General features: G+C 41.5%; 1 protein-coding gene across 2 annotated transcripts in view; it reads right to left on the reverse strand.

Moving 5' to 3' along the window:
* HERC6 (HECT and RLD domain containing E3 ubiquitin protein ligase family member 6) overlaps positions 1-24883 on the reverse strand; it is a 52918-nt gene that overhangs the window by 20545 nt on the left and 7490 nt on the right. The window contains exons 4-12 of one of the 2 annotated variants that reach the window (XM_087863999.1): positions 24129-24356; positions 22718-22812; positions 21350-21477; positions 19940-20076; positions 18772-18839; positions 9113-9234; positions 8487-8546; positions 5841-5934; positions 736-925 (exon numbers count right to left, since the gene is read on the reverse strand). In XM_087863999.1, the coding sequence (XP_087720125.1) occupies positions 736-925; positions 5841-5934; positions 8487-8546; positions 9113-9234; positions 18772-18839; positions 19940-20076; positions 21350-21477; positions 22718-22812; positions 24129-24356 (1122 nt within the window). Of the gene's footprint in view, positions 1-735; positions 926-5840; positions 5935-8486; positions 8547-9112; positions 9235-18771; positions 18840-19939; positions 20077-21349; positions 21478-22717; positions 22816-24128; positions 24357-24883 lie in introns of both variants that reach the window. The other variant, XM_045791709.2, reaches the window with a different exon arrangement.

The following is a 24883-nucleotide window of genomic DNA, read 5'->3' on the forward strand; positions in this document are numbered from 1 at the left end:
AAGCTCCTCCCTGTCTACCACACCTAATAATTCATATTTTACCGTAGTTACCTATGGTGATAGCTCCCTTCCTGGAGCAGGTCTTATATCGTAATTCTTTTAGGCAGTTAGGGGGAAGGTCAAAGGTTCTTTCTGAGCCTACTGTTTCTAAAAATAGTCTAGAATAATCCACATGCTAAAGAGACACATTTTGGGTGGCAGATTTTGCTCCCCTGCAGGTTAAAATGTCTCAAGGTTTGTTTGGGTTTTTTTTAAGATTTTATTTATTTATTTGACAGAGAGACAGCCAGTGAGAGAGGGAACACAAGCAGGGGGAGTGGGAGAGGAAGAAGCAGGCTCCCAGGGGAGGAGCCCGATGTGGGGCTTGATCCCAGAACGCCGGGATCACGCCCTGAGCCGAAGGCAGACGCTTAACGCCTGAGCCACCCAGGTGCCCCAAAATGTCTCAAGTTTTAAAACATGAACAAAAAGTTTTAAAGTGTGGATTTATCTTGACTGGGTCCTCTATGGTTATTAAACTCTGATATCAAAGCCATGTCCAAGTCTAAGAGTTACACATGCTTTGTATAATAATAACAATTGTAATAATATTAGGTTAATCTTTTCAAACATTCACATACCATATACCCAACATATAAGTATTTTTAAATCCTCTCTCCAAAATTTGCTTCAACTTTTACTTTTATGACTCTCTACCGAGAGTACAGATAAAGTGACAAAAGTAATCAAACTTACTCAGGACTCGTGAAGATCGGTCACTCATCTTACAAACAGCTTCTGCAAATGGAACCACCAGGCTCCTCCAGTTCCCAGAATCCTGCATCACAGGACATTCTGGGAGCAGAAGGAAAACTGATAATGCTTCTCGGTGTGGAGAACGACACGGAAGAGCTCTGAGCAGATTATCCCTGAGACATGTAGTTATCTGTGGTTGAAAGGATCAGGGAGGGCGCAGCATACATTAGATACAAAGTATAGTGAAAAATAAGCTATGGGACTAGGGGTTTGTTCCACCATTTTCCAGTGGAAAAATCATTCCTCAAACCTGTTCAAACTCCATCATTCCTTGCATCCCAAATACCCCTCAAGTGTTATGTGAGAGTCATCCCCCCTGTTTTATATTGGGTTGCATGAGGAAAATAAAGTGAAATCACATGTACATGTACAAACAGTGTGAATCATGGACATCACTCAATTAGAGATTGACAGATCAAGGATCCATACCCACAACTATCTGACTTAAAATCTAGCATGGCAGAGATAATGCCATATATTCACCTCACTAATTCTGTTTCATTTTCCTCCTGGGCTCATGGGAAGATGGCATTTCCAGTCTCCCTGCAGTTATGTGGGGCCATATGATTGAGTTCTGGCTAACAGGATATGAGTGAAGGCGATGTATGTCACTTCCAGGCATGACCCCTAAAACCTCTCATGGAACCTTCCATACTCTCTTTCCTTATCTACCAACCAAATACAAAAGATCTGGAGGATTTCATGGCCCCATGGCCTAGGACTCCAGAAAGAAGGAGCCCAGATCACTCCTCAATGAACCTGTGCAGAGGTGCGAAAGCTAACAGAATATGCCACTCAGAAATATGCCAGCCTGGCAGAAGGATTATTTTGAGCTGAAGACAAGTGAGAAAAAGCAGGTACAAAACAAGATCTCTGGCTTCCCTCTATCTACTTGAAAACAGAATATAAATTACCCTTGTGAAGGTGTCCTCTTGCCTCTAACTTCCTATACCAGGAGAAGGGTAACAACCTTAATCAGTGGACATGAGCAGGCACTGAGAAAGAGTCTACACAAACAAACTTACAGGCTAGACCTTACCTATTATCAGTATCCCCAGATATTTGCCTTCCCGCAATTTGGCGCCCTTAGAAGCTCAAAGTTCCGGGGCGCCTGGGTGGCACAGCGGTTAAGCGCCTGCCTTCCGCTCAGGGCGTGATCCCGGCGTTGTGGGATCGGAGCCCCACGTCAGGCTTCTCCGCTGTGAGCCTGCTTCTTCCTCTCCCACTCCCCCTGCTTGTTCCCTCTCTCGCTGGCTGTCTCTATCTCTGTCGAATAAATAAATAAAATCTTAAAAAAAAAAAAAAAGCTCAAAGTCCTTTTCCTTTGTGTTGTCTCTACAAAATTATTGTTGTTTGCTAAGATGCAATATAAGCAAGTTCTAACCACCCCTGTAGTTACTCATCACTGAGTATATATGCAGCATGCATACATTAATAAACTTCTGTTGAGGGGCGCCTGGGTGGCGCAGTCGTTAAGCGTCTGCCTTTGGCTCAGGGCGTGATCCCGGCGTTATGGGATCGAGCCCCACATCAGGCTCCTCCGCTGGGAGCCTGCTTCTTCCTCTCCCACTCCCCCTGCTTGTGTTCCCTCTCTCACTGGCTGTCTCTCTGTCACATAAATAAATAAAATCTAAAAAAAAACCCAAAAACTTCTGTTTATTTTTCTCCTATTAATCTTTCCTCAGTCTAATTTGCAGGGCCCCAGCCAATGAAACTAAGATGGGTGGAGGGAAAATATTTATTTTTCCTCCCCTGCATGTGCTTCCGTCTCCAACTCTCATTGGACTATGATGTGGAAAGAAGTCTTCATTGTGTCAAGCCACTGAGATTTGAAAGTTGTTTGTTGCAACAGCTGGCATCACTTATTCGATTTAATAGAGCTTAGGTACTCTTAAGGACAGTGTCTATCTCTACATGTCATAAGGATTAAGTAAAGTCAATAATATGCAATAATAAAAGTACTATATATTATTATTACATTAATGTTCTTACAAGTTGTTTTCTCAGATGTCCAGAAGAACATGATTTCTATGGAGTGCTAGTAGACATAGATGGGAAAATAATGTCACAGATTCAGATAACTTTGAGAAAAACAGCTAAAACAGCTAGATTTCTTTTGGTGTGTGACATCATAGAACCTGTGATTTGCTAATGTACGTCATGACTCCCTAATAGTGCGCAGCATTCCCAACGCTGTTTCATTTAGAACTTGTTTTCAGGGAGTATTCTGTGAAACCAGTGTTCCTTGGAACTCACACTGGGAACGGCACCCCAAGTTAACTCCCATATAACCTAAATAGATTTATTTTAAAAATATATTCAATAACATCTATTCTTCTTCATCTTGAAAATAAAAATATCATGTCTACTACATATTAAAAAACACTCTCCCCCTTTCTCTTCCAAACGTAGGGACCCAAAATGGTATAAAGATGACTTTAACCCGAAAGCATGTGTGATACAGCTGATGCAGAAAGAAGCCTTCAGATCTTCCCCTATCTGACTAAAGACAGGGCCTTCCCGGAGTGAGGCAGCCATGGATACCCTTGGAGGGCAAGCTTCACTGCCAAGGAAAGACCAGCCACTTGCACTTGGGTAAAAAACTGCATAAACAAATATTATCACAACGTGTCTTATCTTCCATTTGGCCCCCTAAAGCCTATTTGTCTCCCTGAAAAGTCCATTTGTTTTCTCATAGAAGCCTCTTCTCCCCCACTCCCTTTTCCCTATTAATTGGTATATAAGTCCTCATCCCTAGCTCTCTGGGGAGTCTCTTCATCTGAATGCTCCCTGCAAGCATGGGAATAAAACTTGTTTTCTTCTGTTAGTCTGTTGTCAGTTTGCAAGCACATGAACCTGAGTTGGTAGAGTGAAAGTTTTCCAACACAGCCCAGAATCACAAAATACTAAACTGGAATAGACCTTAAAGAGGAACTCCATAAGTAAGGAGCCCAATAAAAAAGGTAAAGAAAATGTGACCCAAATAGCATAAGGGGTGAATCAGTAGCAGATTCATCTCAACTAGATTTGACATCGATTGCAAAAAAGAGAATCGGCTTTTTGTTCCCCCAGTCCAGGTGAAGCTTCTCTTGCTTCCCAAACTGGTGCTATTTTCATGTATCTGCTAATGGTTATTTACCTGTCAAGCTTTGTTTTTTCATATCAAAACTAAAAATACTGTATTTACTGTGCATTTAAACATGTGCTTTAAAAAGTGCCAGCATCTGAAAGAGGGAACAGAATTCAGAGAAGGGGTTGTGACCACGGAAGCAGAAGTCAATGATATGGGACCATGGGCCAAAGAATGCAGGCAGCCTCTAGAATCAAGAAAAGGCAAAGAAACAGATTTTCCCCTAAAGGCTTTAGCCCTATTTTCTATTATTACTATAACAATTACTATACTATGTATTATTATTACTATACTAACTAACCATACTAACAATTACTATAACCACAAATTAGTGGTTTAAAGAAACATGAATTTGTCATCTTACAGTTCTAGAGGTCAGAAGTCCAAAATGAGGGGCGCCTGGGTGGCTCAGTTGGTTCAGCGTCTGCCTTTGGCTCAGGTTGAAGCCCCACGTCGGGCTCCCTGCTCAGCAGTGAGTGTGTCTCCCTCTTCCTGTGCCCCTCTGCCTGCTTGTGCGCTCTCTCTCTCAAATAAATTAAAAAATTTTTAAAAACTCCAAAATGGGTCTTGCAGGACTAAAATCAAGATATTGACACGGTTGCATCCCTTCTGGAAGCTCGAAGGGAGACTCTGTTCTCTGGCTAGTGGTTTCTTACAGGGATAATCCCATCTCTTTCATTTCTCTAGTTTCTAGAGACTGTTAGCATTCCCTTGCTATTGGCCTTTCTCGGTTCTCAAATCCAGAAACACAACATGTTCAAATCTCTCTAACTCTGACATTCCCGCTTTCTCTTATAGATACTCTTGTGATTACATTGGGCCCATCCAGATAATCCAGAATAATCTCCCCATCTCAAGACTGTTAACTTAATGACCTATGCAAAATTCCTTTTGCCATGTAAGGTAACACATCCACAGACTTTGAGTATTGAGATATGGACATCTTGGGAGGCCATTATTCAACTACCACATTTCCTGTTATACACCCAATGCAAACATTAATCTATTTTCTATTTCTATGGATCTCTCTCCGAACATTTCATGTAAGTGGAATCAAACAATATGTGATCTTTATGTTTGGCTACTTTCACTTACATAATGTTTTGAGGGTCACCTATGAGAGATGTTAAGCTCTCTTTTTTATTGCTGAATAGTATTCCATTGTATGGATTCACCACATTTTGTTTACCCACACCCTGGTTGATAAATACTTGGGCTGTTTCCACATTTTGACTATCATGAACATGCTGCTGTAATCATTACATAGAAGCCTTTGTGTGGACATATGTTTTCATTTGGGTTGGATAAGCACCTAGCAGTAGAACTGTTGGGTCATATGGTAAATCTATGTCTAACTTTTTTGAGAAGCTGCCAAATTGTTTTCTAAAGAGACTACACCATTTTACATGTCTACCAGCCATGAATGAGGCTTCCAGGTTCTCTGTATCCTCACCAACACTTGTTATTGTCTGTCTTTATGATGATGGTCATCGTTGTGGATGTGAAGTGATACCTCATTGTGGTTTTAATTTGCATTTCCGTAATGATTAATTGTACTAAGCATCCTTCCAGGTGCTTATCCATAAATCTTCTCTGGTAAAATATTCATTCAAATCTTTTGATCATTTTTAAATTTGGGTCATTTCTCTTCTTACTGAGTTACAAAAATCATTTATTTATTTTGGATATGAGTCATTTGCCAAATATATGATTTATAAATTAAAAAAATAAAAATAAAAAAGTGCCAGCATCTAATACAGTGTCTGGAATATAGTAACCTTATCATGAACACTCGCCCCCTCCCCTATCACACACAGTCCCTCTGACTCACCTCCCAACAAAATTAAACTCCGATCATATGGTTCCTGTAAAGAAAATCTGTTGCTCTATTTCTCAAGTAAATATTGGCCATTACCATGTAAGAAATCCATTCTGTTTTTGTTAACTTCTCGAAGGTATCTCTTGCCTTTTGTAAGTCCACATCAATGGAGATCGTTTCTACAGATTCTCTTTGGATACAAGAAATGTAAAAAAACAAACAACAACAAAAAAACCCCACATAAACAGATGGAAAATATTTCTAAACTTCATACATATTTATTGTTTTATTAGTTAGCAGATATAAATTTTTTTCTTACAGCTTGCCTCCTTTCAAAATAATTAATTTACTTGGCACAAAAAAAATTGTATAAAATTTATATTCTATTCTCCTAAAAGAGAGTAGGTAACAATTTTATCTCTAAAGTGGCTACAAGTGTGGGCTGCAATAATAGCAAAATTTGACATGCTGCATCTGAGAACTGAAGCCCTTTACCACCACACTCAGCCCGTACACTGAGAACTGAACCTACCCACCCCCCCCACACACACCTTACCATCTACATCTACATTACTTTAGGACTCCACTGTTTCATTAGCATGACTTCACTATTCCAAGATACCCTAGACCCAGGCAAGTGGTTTGATTGTGCATTATAGGAACTTCCTGAAAAGACCCATTAACTCCTCAATGGAAAGCATTAATTTATGCCCTAAGATTCTTTGAATCTCTTGCCTCAAAGTCAATGCCTTGCTGTTTCCAACCATCCTGGATCATTGAATCTTTTCCCAGTCCTAATCAAGCCCCCAGCCTCCCCCTCCCAAACTGAAAGACCTGCCCTAAACCAAACTGCCAATTCTTGATAAATGCCAACCTGGCCTTCCCCTCAGTAACACTACGAAAGCTTTGTCTAGGTGTTGTGCTTTCCTGGGTTGTGCTGGTGACATCTGAAGACACTGCATCGGTCAAATGACTTGTTTTATAATCTTCTATCAAGAAACATTTTATGCTTGCTGAATTAATGGATCAACAGTAATACCAGGGCTAAAATATTAATGCAAGTACTCAAGGTATTATAAATCTCCCCTTAAAATATATTGACCTCTGCAGGCTTTGGCATCTTAAAACCAGACCTTGAGGTTTGTCACTCCTGGGAGGATACTTGTCCACTTTACAAAGATAATATTCTTCATGTGGAAAATATTCTATTTGCTGTAAGGATTTAGCCTGAGACTAGAGAAGGGAAGAAAGAGGAAACATTGACTGGCAGAGTCCCTGTCCCTCACTTCTCTCCAGGAAGGATGACAAGAAGAAAGCAAATGGGAGAGGAAGAAGGTAGAGGAAGCAGTGTCTGATTTCTCTTCTCTCACCCTTGACCAGGATGTGTGGGGATGAATCGGGATGCATTTTGGACTCTAGAAAGACACTGCCTTATGGGCTGCCAGTGGGAAGCCATGGCATTTAGCTTCCCTGGGTTTCTCTGGTTCCGAGGTGAGGTTTTTGGGCTCAACAGTTCCTCCGGTCCCCTTAAGGAGTGACTGAGAGCGCACAGCTTGGTTGAAAACCAGTGAGACAACTGGGGGTTGCGCAGAGCCCAGGAATACCTGCGACACGGGTTGAGTGCCACCTCCTGGCCAGGAGGGGGGGCACAAGATGTGAGGCAGAATCTGTGAGGCGGCTTGGGGCCTACTCAGCAGGGAAGGATGAGACCAGACCTAGTGGGGGAGGACTGGACTGAGTTATATCTGCTGCACACACACCAGCAGAGCATCGGCTTCCAGAGGAGGCAGAGGGCAGCCCAAGTGCTCCTTCTCCCTTAAATACTGTTAAATTAAACAAGGAGGCCATTACACTGGGGTGGCTCGCCCCACTGGGGTGGCCCCCTATGGGGGCCTACGTAAGCAAAACAAAATCTGAGCCTGTAAATACCTCAGTTATGAAATCGAAACCTAAGGACAACCAGTCACAAACAGCCAACTACGCTTTGAGCTATAACCGATCAATTAATTTCTTTTCTTTGCTTCTGCACCTTCTCTACGTAAGTCCTTCCTCTAGCTCCTGTTGGTGGAGCGCTCCTAACCACTTCAGTTTGGTGCTGCCCCATTTGAATTTATTAGCTTAAATAAATCTTGAAATGTTTAATATTCCTCAGTTTATCTGTTAACAGTTCCCAGGCACAGTAGTGTAGAGCGTAAAGGGAAGGGAAGAAATACAAGACCAGATGTTGAGCACGTCACAAGAGAGTTGTTTACACGACTGGATCAGACACCAAAAAGAGAAATTAGATTCTCCTCTGTAGTGGTGAACCTAGTTCAAGATAAAATAAATAGAATCTATTTTCCCTACTGATCTATTCCCCTATTGATCCCACCACAAAAAGAGCTGCAAAGTGCTGCCTTGGCCTCTGAGTACTAAAGCAACATTAGAATGATCACTCATGGACACAAAGATCCTGGAAAAAACACCATTCCTTTTAGTCAGGTAACAGAGGAAGGCAGGGCAGAGAAGGTGAACAGTGTGAATTAGGAATTACAACTTACTGTGGTCTCGCAGAAAATTACTTTACAAAATGGGAGAATTCTGTAACAACCTTTGGAGTTTTCTACGTTGGACTTTTTGTTCATAGATAACATAATTTACAAATTAAAATGACTGACTTGAAACATTTCATTTTAAATATTTCTCAATGTGTTGTTTTCCCCCCAGTGTTTTAAATGAAGGTAAATCTCATGTACAAATTACCTTTTCTTTAAAAAACTTGCAGTCAGACAAGCAGGAGAGGAAAATATCACCATAATTTCACTGTAAAAGTAACAATACAAGTGTTAAGTCGTACCGTACTATAAAACATGCCTCCTCTTACGTCCAATTATACAGCTGGTGACCTGGAATCATTAAGGAAAACAACTACGCTCCTGCGAGTCTTCCAAATTCTGGATACACTTTGTGCTGATAAATCTCACGAAAACCCTTCATAGTTGATTTTACCACGTCATGGATTTAAATAAAATCCATCCTTCTGGAAACAGAAATTTATGGAGCCCCAGAGTATAAACTATGAAGATACAAAAGAGTCCACTTCAGTGAAGGCTTTGCGAGACACCAATGTTTCTGATTCACTCCTGCGTCTCTGGTGCCTATCAAGGTGCCTGGGAACTGTATGTCCTCAGTATAGTTGTGTTAAGTAAATGACGAATGAATGAGATCATCAGGGACTTCTTCACACTTCGAGGTGGTACAAGAGAATCATGGTTAAAATGCACATGCCTTCACAGCAAAGCCAAACCCTCTGTCTTATGTTTAGGATAAAATGACCCCATGCTTCAAAACCAAACACAAGTGAATTATAACTTATCAGACGGAGCTACCTCTTAGCCACTTCATGTTCAGCGCTTCCTTTTGCCACTGCTATCCATTTTTCTGTCAGGGACTCGGTAATTTGGCTTATTTCTGGCAGGATTTTCCTGGAAACATCTGTGGAACTGGTATCCTTCATGGAAGAAAAAAAAATGATCAGGAAAACATACCCACATGCTGAGGAATAAATAACACCGCAAAGCTTGTGGCACAGGGGGCAGGTAGGCCCCGCCCTCTCTGATGTGGGGTTTGGTGAGAGGAGTTATGTCCTCACACTGGCCGGGCTGTTCCAGTTCCCAGCCTTGGCCACTGTGCTTGGTCTGAGCCTTAGTTTTGTCATTTAAAAATGGAATGACACAAAATAATTGAAAACAGGGACTCAACCAGATACTTTTACACCAATATTCACTGCAGCATTATTCACAATAGCCAAAAAGGTGGAAACAGCTGGTGTCCAGTGACAGCATCAACAGATAAACGTGGGGCACACATGCAGGAGAATATTCAGCCATAAAAAGGGAAGAGATTCTGATACACGCTGAAACATGGATGAATTTTGAAGACATTATGCTAAGTGAAATAAGCCAGATACAAAAGGACAAATATTTTATGATTCCACTTAAATGAAATTGGCAACTTCGTAGAAAGTAGATTAGAGATTACCCAGGACCGGGGAGTTCATGGAATAGAGACTTATTATTTAATGGTTACAGAGTTTCTGTATGGGGTGATAAGTTTTGGAGATGGAAAGTGGTGATGGTTGCACAATATTGTGAATGCAATTAATGCCACTAAATTGTATACTTAAGAATAGTTAAAATAGAAAATTTTACTATATATATAAATACATATATATTTAACTACAATTGAAAAATGAGATAATATTACCTACTTCTCTGGGCTCTTGTTAAAATTAAATGATATTAGGTATACAAAGCCTTTGGATTATAGTTTGATATTCATTTTTTTTAAAGATTTTATTTATTTATTTGAGAGAGAGAGAGTGAGCATGAGTTGGGTGGGGGGAGGAGCAGAGGGAAAGGGAGAAGCAGACTCCCCACTGAGCAGGGAGCCTGACTCGGGGCTTGATTCGGGGCTTGATTTGGGGACTCTAGATCATGACCTGAGCCAAAGGCAGATACTTAACCAACTGAGCCACCCAGGCGCCCCTATAGTTGGTATTCGGTAAATACTAGTTTCTTTCTCCCTTCTAATCACCCATAGATTTTTTACTTTTAGATCAGTGGTTTTCAAACTTTAGCATACAACACAATTACCTGGTGATCTTGCTAAAGCATAGACCGCTGAGCCCATCCCCACAGTTTCTGATTTAGGGGTGGAGCTCAAGAATTTGCATCTAGCAAATTCCCAGGTGATGCTGCTGCTCTGGTGTAGGGACCACACTTTGAGAACCATGGTTCTGTACAGTACTTGAAACCAAATGGCTCAGTGAGAGGTGTCAGAAATCACTGTATGGAAAGAAAAACCTATCTTTTAATATAGCCTTCCAAAGACATTAGTGCTCTGCTCCATGTTATACCTCTGCTTCCAACGAACTTGTAATAAGTCAGGAAATTCTTTTTTTTTTTTCCCTTAAGTAACCTCTATCTATGCCCAACGTGGGGCTTGAACTCAAGACCCCGAGATCGAGTCATATACTCTATGAACTGAGCCAGCCAGGCACCCCATGAGTCAGGAAACTTTTCATCATTTTTGTTTAATGCTTAAATAAAGACCTCCGGAAAAAGATGTGTAACCATGACTTCTGAAGTTCCCTTCAGCTTCTTGATCTGAGCCCTGGGTGTCCCCTCTAGTTCAATCACGAGAAAGCTTTTATTCTCCCCACATGGCTGGAAACTTAGGACAATGAAGTGCCCCTATTGGTACTTACATACCATTTCTTCTACTCTCTTCAAAATCCCAGCTCCTCTGATGTAATCGTCTCCCAGTGTCCTTCAACACTGAGAACTCTAGTACCTTGCTGTCTCCTCGGCACTGCCATGCTTGCCATCAGTCTTCCTGTAATTCTTGGCAACTACAGAACTCATAAACATGATTTATTTCCTACTTTGATCTCTCAAGTCTTCATCTCATCTCCACACTTCTCCTCTGCTCTGCCTCAACTACCCATGTCCTGGATCAGGGTTTCAAGAGGGATGCTATTGACATTTTGGGTCAGATCATTCTTGTCGTGAGGGTCTTGTGCATTGTAGGATGTTAGCAGCAGCCCTGGCCTCTACCCATCAGATGCTGCCGACAGCACCCCAACACACCTGCCCCTTTCCAGTTACTACAACCTAAAATGTCTCCAGCAATTGCCAAATGTTTCCTGGGGCAAAATCATTCCTAGTTGAAAATCACTGCCCTAGATCTAGGTAATACTCTATGCTTTCTAATCATCAATAACTGTTTTACCTTCTAAAATTTCTATTAGAAACATTCTCAGGGGTGCCTGGGTGGCTCAGTTGGTTAAGTGTCTGCCTTTGCGTAAGGTCACGATCTCAGGGTCCTGGGATCAAGGCCCACATCAGGCTCCCTGCTCAGCTGGGAGTCTGCTTCTCCCTCTCCCTCTGCTCCTCCTCCCCCCACCTCCACTCATACTCTTTCTCACCTCCCCCCCTCTCAAATAAATAAATAAAATCTAAAAAAGGAAAAGAAAAGAAACATTCTCTTCTCTGGTCATCATACATCTTTTTCTGATTCCCTTACTTTAAAGTGAAACTCTCAATCTAACATTCTTTGGTGCTGGAATGAGTAAAGACTTTGGGGGCTGTTGGAACAGAATGAATGTATTTTGCATGCAAGAAGGACTTGAATTTTGGGGGGGGGGAATGTTATGGACTGAATGTATTCCCCCAAAATCCATATGTTGAAATTCTAACCCCCAGTGCAATGGCATTAAGAGATGGGGCCTTCAGGAGGTGACTAGGTCTCATGAATGGGATTAGTGCCTTTATAAGAGATCCCCAGAGAGCTCTTTGCCCCTTCTGCCATGTGAGGACACAGCAAGAAGACAACCATCTATAAACAAGGAAGCATGTCCTCACCAAACACTGAGTATGCTGGCCCCTTGATCCTGGACCTCCCAGACTCCAAACTGTGAGAAGTACATTTCTGCTGTTCATAAGCCACCTAGTCTATAGTGTTTTGTTAGCAGGCAGAGCACTAAGACACTTACTTTAGAGTGGAACCCACTCCAACATTCTTTGAGACCATTAGGATCTCCAATCCATTGACCCTATTGTTTGTTCATTATTCATCACCTCCTCATTCTTACCCAGCTTAGAGTCCATGGTCAGCGCTATAGTAAGTCTTTCTACTCTGTCACTTTCCTGTTGTACTTACCTAGCAAAATTCCATCTGCGGTTAAAATCAACTCTGGATTACTCCAAATTTGAACCCAAGCAAAACTGAATCTAATCCATTCACTGGAGAAAATCGTACAACTGTACTGACTGATTTCACTCTCAGTCCTACTACCCTAAATGGGCACCCAACACTGTTTAGTAATTTCCCATAACATTTGCTTTCTCACTCTCTGAGACAACTACTATACACTTTCCTTTTATTCCTAAACCTGTAACACTCCTTCTCTCTCACTCAATCCCAGATGAGGACCTTGCCCTGTGTGTCAGTGAAAACTGAAGCCATCAGGCACCTTTCCACCATCGCCCCACCCTCACCTCCACTGTTCCTTATTAGAATAAAAGAAATACTTCTGCTCAAGCCCCTACATTCTACACAGATGGGATGCTGCCTCACCTCTCCTACTGTGGGACATTGCTTCCGCAAATATTCATTCTTTCTCATGTACCATCGTTTTCTCCATCTGAATGGGATCACTGTCAAAAATCATCTCTGTGCTCGTCTTACTTGACCCCTCAGCAGTATGTGACAGGATTAGCCACTTCCTCCTTCTGGAAATACGTTCTGCTCTTATCTTGATGAACCACCTTCTCCTGGTTTTCCCCTACCTCAGAAACTGGCCCTTCTCAGTTTTTCTTCTGGCCCCTCCTCACTGCTGGACCTCTAAATGGAGAAGTCTTTCATGACTGGATTCTGTCCCCCTTCTCTTCTCATTTTTACCCTCTCTCAAGGTGACCTTTCATCCAGACCCTGACTTTAAGTACTGTCTGTACTTTCACGACTACCATGCCTATATTCCAGTGCTGACATCCTCCCTGAGCTCTAGACTTGGACATCCAGCTAAGGCTCCGGATCTCCTTCCCAAGGACTACTCACACTGACCCCATCTCACCTACTAGCCTCCATTTCATGTAACTCTTCACCCTTTCCTACTATGCTCTGCCCTTCTGGCCCTCTCTGTCCCTCACACATGCTAAACTTATCCTTGCCACAGGGCCTCTCTATATGTGGTTCCCTCTACCTAAACACTCTTTCTTTCTTTCTTTTTTTTTTCTTTTAAGATTTATTCATGGGGCGCCTGGGTGTCTCAGTTGTTAAGCATCTGCCTTTGGCTCAGGTCATGATCCCAGGGTCCTGGGATTGAGCTCCACATCAAGCTCCCTGCTCAGTGGGAAGCCTGCTTCTCCCTCTCCCTCTCCCCCTGCTTCTGTTCCCTCTCATGCGGTCTCTCTCTGTCAAATAAATAAACAAAATCTTTAGGGGCGCCTGGGTGGCACAGCGGTTAATCGTCTGCCTTCGGCTCAGGGCGTGATCCCGGCATTACGGGATCGAGTCCCACATCAGGCTCTTCCGCTATGAGCCTGCTTCTTCCTCTCCCACTCCCCCTGCTTGTGTTCCCTCTCTCGCTGGCTGTCTCTCTCTGTCGAATAAATAAATAAAATCTTTAAAAAAAAAAATAAATAAAAAAATAAACAAAATCTTTAAAAAATAAAAATAAATAAAGATTTATTTATCTTAGACAGTGCGAGCAGGGGGAGGGGCAGAGGGAGAGAGAGGAGAGAAGCAGATGCCCTACTGAGTGTAGAGGCTGTGGAGGGGCTCGATCTCACAACCCTGAGATCATGACCTGAGCTGAAATCAAGAGTCGGATGCTCAAACAACTGAGACACCCAGGCGACCATGGAACGCTCTTTCTTTGGATCTAAGCATGGCTCAGGTCTCTGTTTCACTGTCCCAGCCTGAGAGGTCTTCCCTGACTGACATTTTTTTTTTTAAGTTATTCATTTATCTTAGAGAAAGAGAGAACGTGTGAGTAGGGGGAGGGACAGAAGGAGAGAATCTTCAAGCAGACTCCACACTGAGAGGGGAGCCCGACACCAAGAGACCATGACCTGAGCCAAAACCAAGAGTCAGATGCTTAACTGACTGAGCCACTCAGGTGCCCTGCTGACTGACATTTCTAAAGAAGCCCACTTCTTCAGTCTCACATGTCTCACTTTGTTTGCTTCAGAGAACTTACCGCTCTTTAATACAATCTAATTATTTTGCATTTACATATTTATCGCCTGTCCTTCCCTGAAGAATCCAAATGCCAAGAATGAGACCAGCCTTGTCTGTATTACTCACTTTTATCCCCAGCACCAAGAGCAGAGCCTGAGACACAGGAGGTACCTGCCAACTAGATGGCTGTGACAGAGCAACCAAGTACAATCTCCTCACTCTCCCCAGCAGCACAGAAACCTCTGCCTCTGACCATTTTCTGTCCCAGAGAATATGGCAAGAGTCTATATGGATATCAAGTTTAAAACATTCCTGAAAATAGAAAAAAGTACAAATTCGGGGCACCCGGGTGGCTCAGTCGGTTTAGCATCTGACTCTTGATTTCGGCTCAGGTCATGATCTCAGGGTCATGAGATGGAGCCCTGCATCGGCCTCCATGCTCAGTGGGGAGTCTGCTTGAGATTCTCTCTCTCCCTCTCCCTCTGCCCCCTCCCCAACTTATGTGTACTGTCTCTCTCTCTAAAAGAAGGAAGGAAGGCAGGAAGGCAGGAAGGCAGGAAGGCAGGAAGGCAGGAAGGCAGGAAGGAAGGAAGGAAGGAAGGAAGGAAGGAAGGAAGGAGGGAAAGTACAAATTAGGAAGTAACTGTGTACAGGCAGACCTCAGAGATATTGAGGGTCTGGTTCCAAACCACCACAATAAAGTGAATATTGCAATAAAGTGAGTCAAATGAATTTTTTGGTTTCCTGGTGCTTATAAGTTATGTTTACACAATACCGTAGTCTATCAAGTGTGCAACAGCATCATCTCTAAACAAACAATGTATGTATCTTGATTTTAAAAATACTTTATTGCTAAAAACTGCTAGTCTAAGCTCTCAGTGAGTGTGAGAGTCTGAATATTTCTGCTGATTACAGTTGTCATCTTGTCTTGAAGATGTTGGTCAGGGTGATGGTTGCTGAAGGTTGGGGTGGCTGTGGCAATTTCTGAAAATAAGATAACATTAAAGTTTGCCACATCAATGGACACTTCCTTTCACAATTTCTCTGTACCATGTAGTGCTGTTTGAAAACACTTTACCCATAGTAGAACTTCTTTCAAAATTGGAGTCAGTCCTCTCAAACCCTGCTGCTGCTTTATCAACTAAGTTTATATAATATTCTAGGTCCTTTGTTGTCATTTCAACAGTCTTCACAGCACCTTCACCAGTAGATTCCATCTCAAGAAGGTACTTTCTTTGTTCATCCATAAGAAGCAAGTCCTCATCTAGTCATGTTTTATCATGAGATGGCAGCAATCCAGTCACATCTTCAGGCTCCACTTCTGATTCTGGTTCTCCTACAGTTTCTACCACATCTGCCATTACTTCCTCCACGGAGGTCTTGAACTCCTCACAGTCATCCGTGGGGGCTGGAATCAACTTCTTCCAAACTCCTGTTCATGTTGTCACTTAAACCTCTTCCCATGGGTCACAAATGTTCTTAATGGCATCTAGAATGGTGAATCCTTTCCAGAAGGTTTTCAACTGACTTTGCCCAGAGCCATTAGAGGAATGACTATCTATGGCAGCTATAGCCTTATGAAATGTATTTCTTAAATAATAAAACTTGCAAGTCAAAATGACTCCTTGACCAAATGGCTGCAGAATGGATATTGTGTCAACAGACATGAAAACAACACTCATCTCATTATACATCTCCATCAGAGCTCTCGGGTGACCAGCTACATGGTTAATGAGCAGTATTTTGAATGGAAACTTTTTTTAAGAAGATCTCAGCAAGGGTCTAAAATATTCTGTAAACCATGTTATAAGCAGGTGCTGTCATCCAGGCTTTCTTTTTACATTTATAGAGCACAAACAGAGTAGATTTAGCATAATTCTTAAGGACCCTAGTATTTTCAGGATGGTCAGTGGACGCTGGCTTCAGCTTAAAGTCATTAGCTGCATTAGTCCCTAACAAGATAGTCAGACTGTCATTTGAAGCACTGAAACAAGGCACTGACTTCTCTCTAGCTAGGAAAGTCCTAGATGGCATCTTTTTCCAATAGAAGGCTGTTTTATCTACATTAAAAATTTCTTGTTTAGGGTAGCCACCTTCATCAATCATTTTAGCTAGATCTTTTTTTTTTTCTCTTAAAGATGTTATTTGTTTATTAGAGAGGGAGAAAGAGAGAGAGAGGGAGGGAGGGAGGGCATGCAAGTGGGGGAAGGGGCAAAGGGAGAGAGAGAATCTTAAGCAGACTCAATGGTGAGCTTGATCTCAAACCCCGAGATCATGACCTGAGCTGAAATCAGGAGTTGAATGCTTGCCCGACTGCGCTGCCCAGGTGCCCCCATCTTAGCCAGATCTTGCGGAGAACCCGCTGCGGCATCTACAACAGCACCTGCTGCTTCACCTTGCACTTCGGTGTTACGGAGTCGGCTTCTTTCCTTAAACCTCACGAACCTACCTCGGCTAGCTTCCAACTTCTCTTCTGCAGCTTCCTCGCCGCTCTCAGACTTCATAGAATTGAAGAGAATTAGGGCCTTGCCTTGGATCAGACTTTGGTTTTAAGGGAATGTCTGATCTTCTGTCTAAATCACTAAAACTTTCTCCATACCAGCAATAAGGCTGTTTTGGTTTCTCATCATTTGTGTGCTCACTGGAGGAGCACTTTTTATTTCCTTCAAGAACTTTTCCTCTGCATTTACAATTTGGCAGTTTGATGCATTTTCAGCCTCTCAGCTTTCGATGTGCCTCCGTCACTAAGTTTATTATTTCTAGCCTTTGATTTAAAATGAGAGACATGTGACTCTTCCTTTCCTTGAAATATTCAGAGGCCTCTGTAGGGTTATTAATTGGCCTAATTAGATATTGTTTTGTCTCGGAGAATAAATAGGGAGGCGCGAGGAGGAAAGACCCAGGGGAATAGCCAGTTGGTGGAGCAGTCAGAACACACACATTTATCGATTAGGTTCACCATCCAATATGGGCATGGTTCATGGTGTCCCAAAACAATTCCAACAGTAACGTCAAAGATCACTGGCCACAGATCACCATAACAAATATAGTAATAATGGAAAAGTTTGAAACATTGCAAGAACTACCAGAATGTGACACAGAGACAAGAAGTAAGCAAATGCTGTTGGAAAAATGGTGCCTATAAATTTGTTCAATGTAGGGTTGCCACAAACCTTCAATTTGTAAAAAATGCACTAAATCATAGCCCAATGTAATGAGGTATGCCTGTATACTTCTGTCTCCCTACAAGCATTTCAGAACTCACCCAGAAAAAGGATAATAAAATCCTCTCTGTCAACAATTAGGACGGTACTACCGTATGGTGGATGATGGTATAAGCTTTAGAGCTGGGTTGCCTGGGTTTGAATCCAGCTCTGCCACTTCTTAGCAGTGCAACTTTGGGTAAGTCTACTTCTCTGAGACTCAGTTTTTTTCATCTGTAAAATGGGGGAAATAATGCCAATTGGAGTTGACACGAGGATTAAATGTGTCAATTGACTTGGAGTATTTTAATTGGTACCTAACTCATGATGACTACAATTAATATTAATCACTGCTGTTATTATCATCATTAATATTACTTAATGATAAACAGTGTAAAAGCAATGCATTTAGGTTTGAGGGTCTCATCTCTTAGAAGGAAGTGAAAATTACAGGATATTTTTTTTAAGAGATTATACCTTATTTTTTAAAAAAGATTTATTTACTCATTTCAGAGAGAAAGAATGTGTGTGAGGAAGTGGGGGGAGGGGTGGAGGAAGGGAATCTTTTAAGCAGACTCCCCACTGAGCATGGAGCCTCTTGACACAGGGCCATCCCACAACCTATGAGATCAAGACCCAAACCTAAACCAAGAGTCGAATACCCAACCTACCGAGCCACTCAGACACCCCTAAAATTACAGAATATTTTTTAAGAAGCATTCTAACAGAGGATCTTCTTATTTTTTTTTTTAAACTTTTTATTTATTTATTTGACAGAGATAGAGACAGCCAGCGAGAGAGGGAACACAAGCAGGGGGAGTGGGAGAGGAAGAAGCAGGCTCATAGCAGAGGAGCCTGATGTGGGGCTCGATCCCCTAATGCCGGGATCACGCCCTGAGCCGAAGGCAGACGCTTAACCGCTGTGCCACCCAGGCGCCCCTAACAGAGGATCTTCTTATGTTAGTAAAAAATTTGAATACATATAAATGATACAATGTTTGAAACACTGCTCTGAAATCTAGACAGAAAAAAATGATTATTTGTTTTGTTTGTGTTTTTTAAAGAATATTTTTAAAAGAAACAGAAAGTATAATAGATACCTGATAAGTTGTCACATAATTGGCATGCGTTCCAGCAAAAATATGTTTGACTTGAAAATCTGCAAGGTCTTAAAGAAAGTATAAATTCATGCTTATTGTATTTAGAAGTAAAAAAAGAAATCTTTTGTTATAAACCTAAAATGCTCTAAAAAAATAGTCTTTAAAAAAACCTGATATATTGGGGTGCCTGGGTGGCTCAGTCGGTTAAGCATCTGACTCTTGATTTTAGCTCAGGTCATGATCTCAGGGTGCTGGGACTGAGCCCCATGTTGGGCTCTGTGTTTAGCATGGAGTCTGCTGTCTCTCTCCCTCTGCTTCCCACCCCCCAACCCCCCCATGCTCTTGTGCATGCTCTCTTTCTCTAAAATAAATAAAATCTTTAAAATAAAATCTGATATAGTACCAAGCTAAATTTGCTTATTTATTGGCAATTTATATTCTTCTAGATGAATTTTTTTTTTAAGATTTTATTTATTTATTAGACAGAGACAGCAAGAGAGGGAACACGAGCAAGGGGAGTGTGAGAGGGAGAACCAGGCTCCCTACCGAGCAGGGAGCCCGATGCAGGGCTAGATCCCAGGACCCTGGGATCATGACCTGAGCCGAAGGCAGATGCTTAACGGCTGAGCCACCCAGGCGCCCCATCTTCTAGATGAATTTTGACTACAAGTACCATAAAAGATTAACTTTGATCAGGTTACATGTTGTATATTCTTAAAATTTTAAGTTTTCATGCACTTGCATAATGAAACCAGGGTGATGTGCTTTAGAAGAGGGTTTTTTTGTTTGTTTGTTTGTTTTTTATTTGGTTTTAAGTAATCTCTACACCCAACATGGGGCTCAAACTCAGAGCCCTGAGATCAAGCATCACATGCTCCACCGACTGATCCAGACAGATGCCCCTAGAAGAAGTTTGATTAAATATATAAAGCTGAATCTTTCTGATAGTTCATTGACTTGGGATCTTTTTCATATTACCCTAATCTTTAGAAAAAATTACTAAATTCTCCAGGAATCATCGCATAAGAAAAGATGCATATTGTAGAGATTTAAAATAACCGTACAAAAAGAACCACAGTCTATGTACTCTTGTGAAAAGAAGAGAAATAATATTTCTCCTCCAGTGGCATCACTTAAAAAAATCATAGATTAGTGGGACCACTCATACCATTAGCAGAAATCGGGCAGGTGAAGTCAACGTCCTCTGTCAGAGCCTCCGGATGAGTTGGGCTGCTTTTGCAACTTGGTCCGCGACCAAAAGACATTACCTTTCCAGTGGTGTAGACATATGCAAGGGTATGGTAACTGCAAGAGACAGAATATAATGAAGACCAAGGTACTCGCTTTTTGAGAAAGATGATGTCTCCTGACACAAAATAACAGATTTATCTTATACAAAGTACCCAGATGCCTTATCATAATGTCAAGGTGAGATGGTACCAAACGATGTGACTAAACAAATGGTAGGTGAATATTAACTTATTACCAACCTTAAAAGTAGAATATTATCGATGGGTCTTTTCTACCATTTGTGTTTTTTTGTTTTGTTTATTTTATTTATTTGTCAGAGAGTGATAGACAGCACAAGCAAGGAGAGACAGCACAAGGAAGTCGGCAGAAGGGAGAAGCAGGCTCCCTGCTCAGCAAGGAGCCCGATGTGGGAATCAATCCCAGGACCCTATGACTATGACCCCAGCCAAAGGCAGATGCTTAAGGGACTGAGCCACCCCCGTATCCCATACCATTTGTATTTTAAATGTAAGCTTTGTTTTTTATGAATTGGGTAGATAATATTCAGTGTCCTCATAATTGGATTATGCAAAACTCTGAATGCATATGCAAATACGTATTCTCTTCTATTTGCATGAGAATACTTTAAATTTTGTCTTATCAACACAAATAGGCAAACACCATTATTTTTATTTTATTTTATTTTAAATTTATGTATTTAAGAGAGAGAGTGAGCTTGCGTGTGTGCAGGAGCAGGGGGCAGGGCAGAGGGGGAAGGCGAGGAGAGAGAATCTCGGGCAAACTCTGTACTGAGTGCAGAACCCAATGCAGGGTTCAGTGCCACGACCGTGAGATCAGGTCAAGGGTCAGGCACTTACCAACCGAGCCACCCAGGTGCCCCACCACCATTTTTATCTTAAACCCTCCTCCCAACCCCCAGCACCTAGTAAGGTGGTCTATACACAGTAGACTTACAATAAATTCTTACTAAATAAATGAAATGTCTAGAATAAATTAGAAAAAATAGAAAACTTAAACTGTATTTGAAAGAAGTAAATTCAGAAAGGAAAATGATCTATAAAAAGAGTAGACGCATATTTTGGGCTTAGAGGTTTGAGAACATTACTGAGGAGTTTTGTTTTGCTTTGTTTTGTTTTTTTGATGAGCAGCAAAGTTTACTGAACCATACATAGTACAAAGCGCCCGAAAAAGGAGAGGACCTGGGAGGGCTGTCCTGAGGAGTCATTTCTAAGTAATAAAATATATTTTATTTATTTTTTTATTTATTTATAAGTATATTTCTACTCACACTAAAAACAAACAAACAAACAAAAAACTAGCCCATTACCTTCCACAATCTATCTGTGAAACTAGGCCATCAATTCCTTCCACGAGTTGTGGACCTTCCTTCTCAGCCGTGGGGCTGTGTCCCAGCTGTCCATAGCTATTGCCTCCAAATGTGAACACTTTCCCAGTCTGTTTGAAAAAGAAGGAATCAGACCGATTTCAGATTTTAAAAAGTAACTAAAAACTTGAAGATTAAGTATCATCAGAGAACTGTATGAGAGCACTATGTGAAATATAAGCTTTATATGAAGGGGAGGGGTCTTATATTTACTCTTTCTAGTAGTAAACGTAAGTTAACTCGTTAAATGTGAAAAACCGTTGGCATTCATTATAGAATGAATGGATAGACAAATTAATTGGTTCAAGAGTAACACTAACATTTAAGTAGAGGGTTGCTTTATTTCTTTGAGCATTTCTCTGAAAATAATCTTTTTTCAAAAGATTTATTTTTTAGAGAGCGATAGAGTGCATGTGGTGGGGGGAGAAGGGGAGGTGACCTTGGGGTTCTCTCTCTCTCCCTCTCCCGCTGCCCCTGCCCTCCACCCCCTCACCCATGTGCATGCATACTCTCTCTCTAATAAAAAATAATTAAGTAAATAATACAAATTACTTTTGATATTTAGTTTTTATTTTTTTAGCTTATATGAATTTTTTAAATTCAATTAATTAACATACAAGGTATTATTCATTTCAGAGCTAAAGGTCAGTGATTCATTTAGTGTTTAAATAAACATTTCCCACACAAATAGTTTTCAAGTCTGTTCCTTTTGGCTATGGAGAGAATCCATCCCATTGGAATATACTATTTGGCCAGTACAAGAGGAGGCAAACATTTACAAGGCAGGCTCGTAATTGTGCCAAGCAAGAAATGGAACAAAGTAGGTTCTAGTCTTTAATTTGGGTTATTGAAACCTGTAAAAATTACTTTGTTGCTTCTACAGTAATTTTCATCTGTAGAACTACATTATGAATGAATAATTGCTAAAAGGATTAGCTCCTCTATTAATCGTTTTTTAAATCATTTTTAAGATTTTATTTTTACGCAATCTCTACACCCAACGTGGGGCTTGAATTTACAACCCCAAGATCAAGAGTTGCATGCTCTACCAACTGAGCCAAACAGGCACCCCATTAATCTAATTTAGTGGGTATTTAAAAATATTTCCTACAGCTGAAATTAGCTTCTGTTTTAGGATCTTGAAAATGTCATGGTTTATATTTGGTTCATTTCTCCTCTTTAGATATTTGTACATTGAATGGATATATTGAGATATTGATACACGTATTGCCTTCAACAACAGTCAGTACATGTACCTTGTGGTACCATTTCTCAGGAATTAAAAAAAAATAGCAAAGCATTTTAGATTACCTGGGTAAGCACTGCGGTATGCTCATAACCACAGCTGATATAAATCACGCCTAGATTCTTCAGCGCACCAACTGAACGAGGCTTGTGGCTTTGTACTACTGAAAGAAAGCAGAATCTCTACAGTGTAAGACTCAGATTTCATGAGCTTTTACATCTTTTAATATTTTTATCATCTTATAATTCGTTAACATAATTTTTAAAATCAACACTCAGAAGTATTATAAAACAGAGGGGGAAGGCCCTGCTTTGGAAAAGAAAGAAAAACAGTCCCTTAGCATCGATTTCTGAAAACTATTTAATCTTCTGGAACGCCTAAGGCTATTCTCCTAGGAAGGTAAGTTTTAAGACCTTTATTCCCAATAATACTGCCATTATGTTATATTCATTTCTGTCACATAGTAGGTGTTCTGCAAACATGCAATAATAATTGAGACAATTAGAGGACGTCATGTTGACAGAGTTAAGTGAAAGGAGATGTAAGTGCTGACTAAGTGTATGTTAGTTGAATGTAAAGAAGTGAACAGAAGAGGGATAGGGTGCATGGGGAAGACTTCGCAGTGAGTTTGTTTAAGGGTTATCGGACGGACTGGTTGTTTCTCCCGTTAGCGTCTTCTAATCCAGTGGTTCGCAAGCTTGGCTGCACATTGGAATAAACTGTGGAATCTTTCATAATGACCGATGCCTGGCTTCCATCCCCAGACATTCTGATACTGGGTATGGGGTCTAACTTGGGCGCTGGGATTTTTAAATGCTCTTAAGGTAGACAAAATAAGGGGCTTCAAAGACGTCTGTGTCCTTCCCCAGAGGCTGTGGATATGTTAGGTTACAGGGCAAAGAGGAGTTAATGAGGCAAATGGAATTAAAGTTGCTAATCTGTTGACCTGAAAATAAGGAGGTTAACCTGGATTATCTGGGTGGGCGCGATGTAATTACAAGGGTCCTTTAACTGAGGAGGAGGGAGGCAGAAGAATCACTGTCAGAGTAACGTGACCTGAGGAAGACTTCGCCAGCCAGTGCTGACTCTGAAGAGGGGCCCGTGAGTCAAGGAATGCAGGTGGACTCCAGAAGGGGGAAAAGACAATGGTGCAGTGCCCACCCCACCCCCTACTCGGCTGTCCCGAAGCCTCCAGAAAGGAACACAGCCCTGCTGACACCTTGATTTTAGCCCACTGAGACCTGCATCAAACTTCTGACCACCAGAACTATAAGATAAGAAATTTGTGTTGTTTGAAGCCATAAGTTTGTGGTAATATATTACAGTGGCAGTTAAAAATTAAGATGGCTCCCAAGGTGATTCTAATGTATCACAAAGTTTGGGAATCACTGCTCTTATTGTTGAGAGTCCCCTTTGCAGAGCTGGTCTTTCAACTGGAAAGAATGATTTACTGCAAGAAGAAGGCTATCTCATTACCTGGGACATTATTCTGGCGGAGGGCCAGCTGCCCTGCATTGTTGCTTCCCCAGCCAAATGAAGCTCCAGAGAGAGACAGGGCGAAGCTGTGGGCCCCGCCTGCAGCCACCTGAGTGAGGGGGATGCCATCCAGGGACCTCACCCTCTGCGGGCTGGCTTGGGAGGGGCACTCCTTCCCCAGGCCCAGCTGCCCATGGCTGTTACTTCCCCATGAAAACACTTGGCCACCTACAAAAATAAAGCAGAGAAATTCAGAATTGCAAGCACACTGGAATACCAAATTCAAGTAGAAACTACCACCCTCACTCTAAAAGTCTTAAATAACTAAAATAGGGATAAAAGAGGTTAGAGTATTCTGACTAAAAGCAAGGAGGATGGTCAGGAACACCTTCAAAAGTCCCTTCCAACAACATCCGCTCCTCTTCTCCCTCCAGTTAAGGGCAACTCTGGTCTTTCAGCTGCTCAGACCAGAAATCTTGGAGTCATCCTTGACTCCCTTCTTCCTTTTCCATCCATCAGCCTAGCAAATCCTAAAGTCGCTATCTTTAAAATGTGTCAGGAATCTGACCACCTCTCACCTCTCCAGGGTTACCACCTTAGCGTCCAAGCCACTGTCACTTTTCTCCTGGACATTTACAACAGCCCCTCACTGGGCTCCCAGAGTTCATCTTTGTCTGTTTTCCAAAGAGCAGCCGGGGTGCTCTCTTAAAAAAAATAAGTCAGACTGAACCCTCTAGGAATTTGCTGTCTTACTC

The sequence above is a fragment of the Ursus americanus genome, chromosome 8, assembly GCF_024610735.1.
Source record: "Ursus americanus isolate L20-20 chromosome 8, mUrsAme1.1.p, whole genome shotgun sequence".
Classification (NCBI taxonomy): Eukaryota; Metazoa; Chordata; class Mammalia; order Carnivora; family Ursidae; genus Ursus; species Ursus americanus.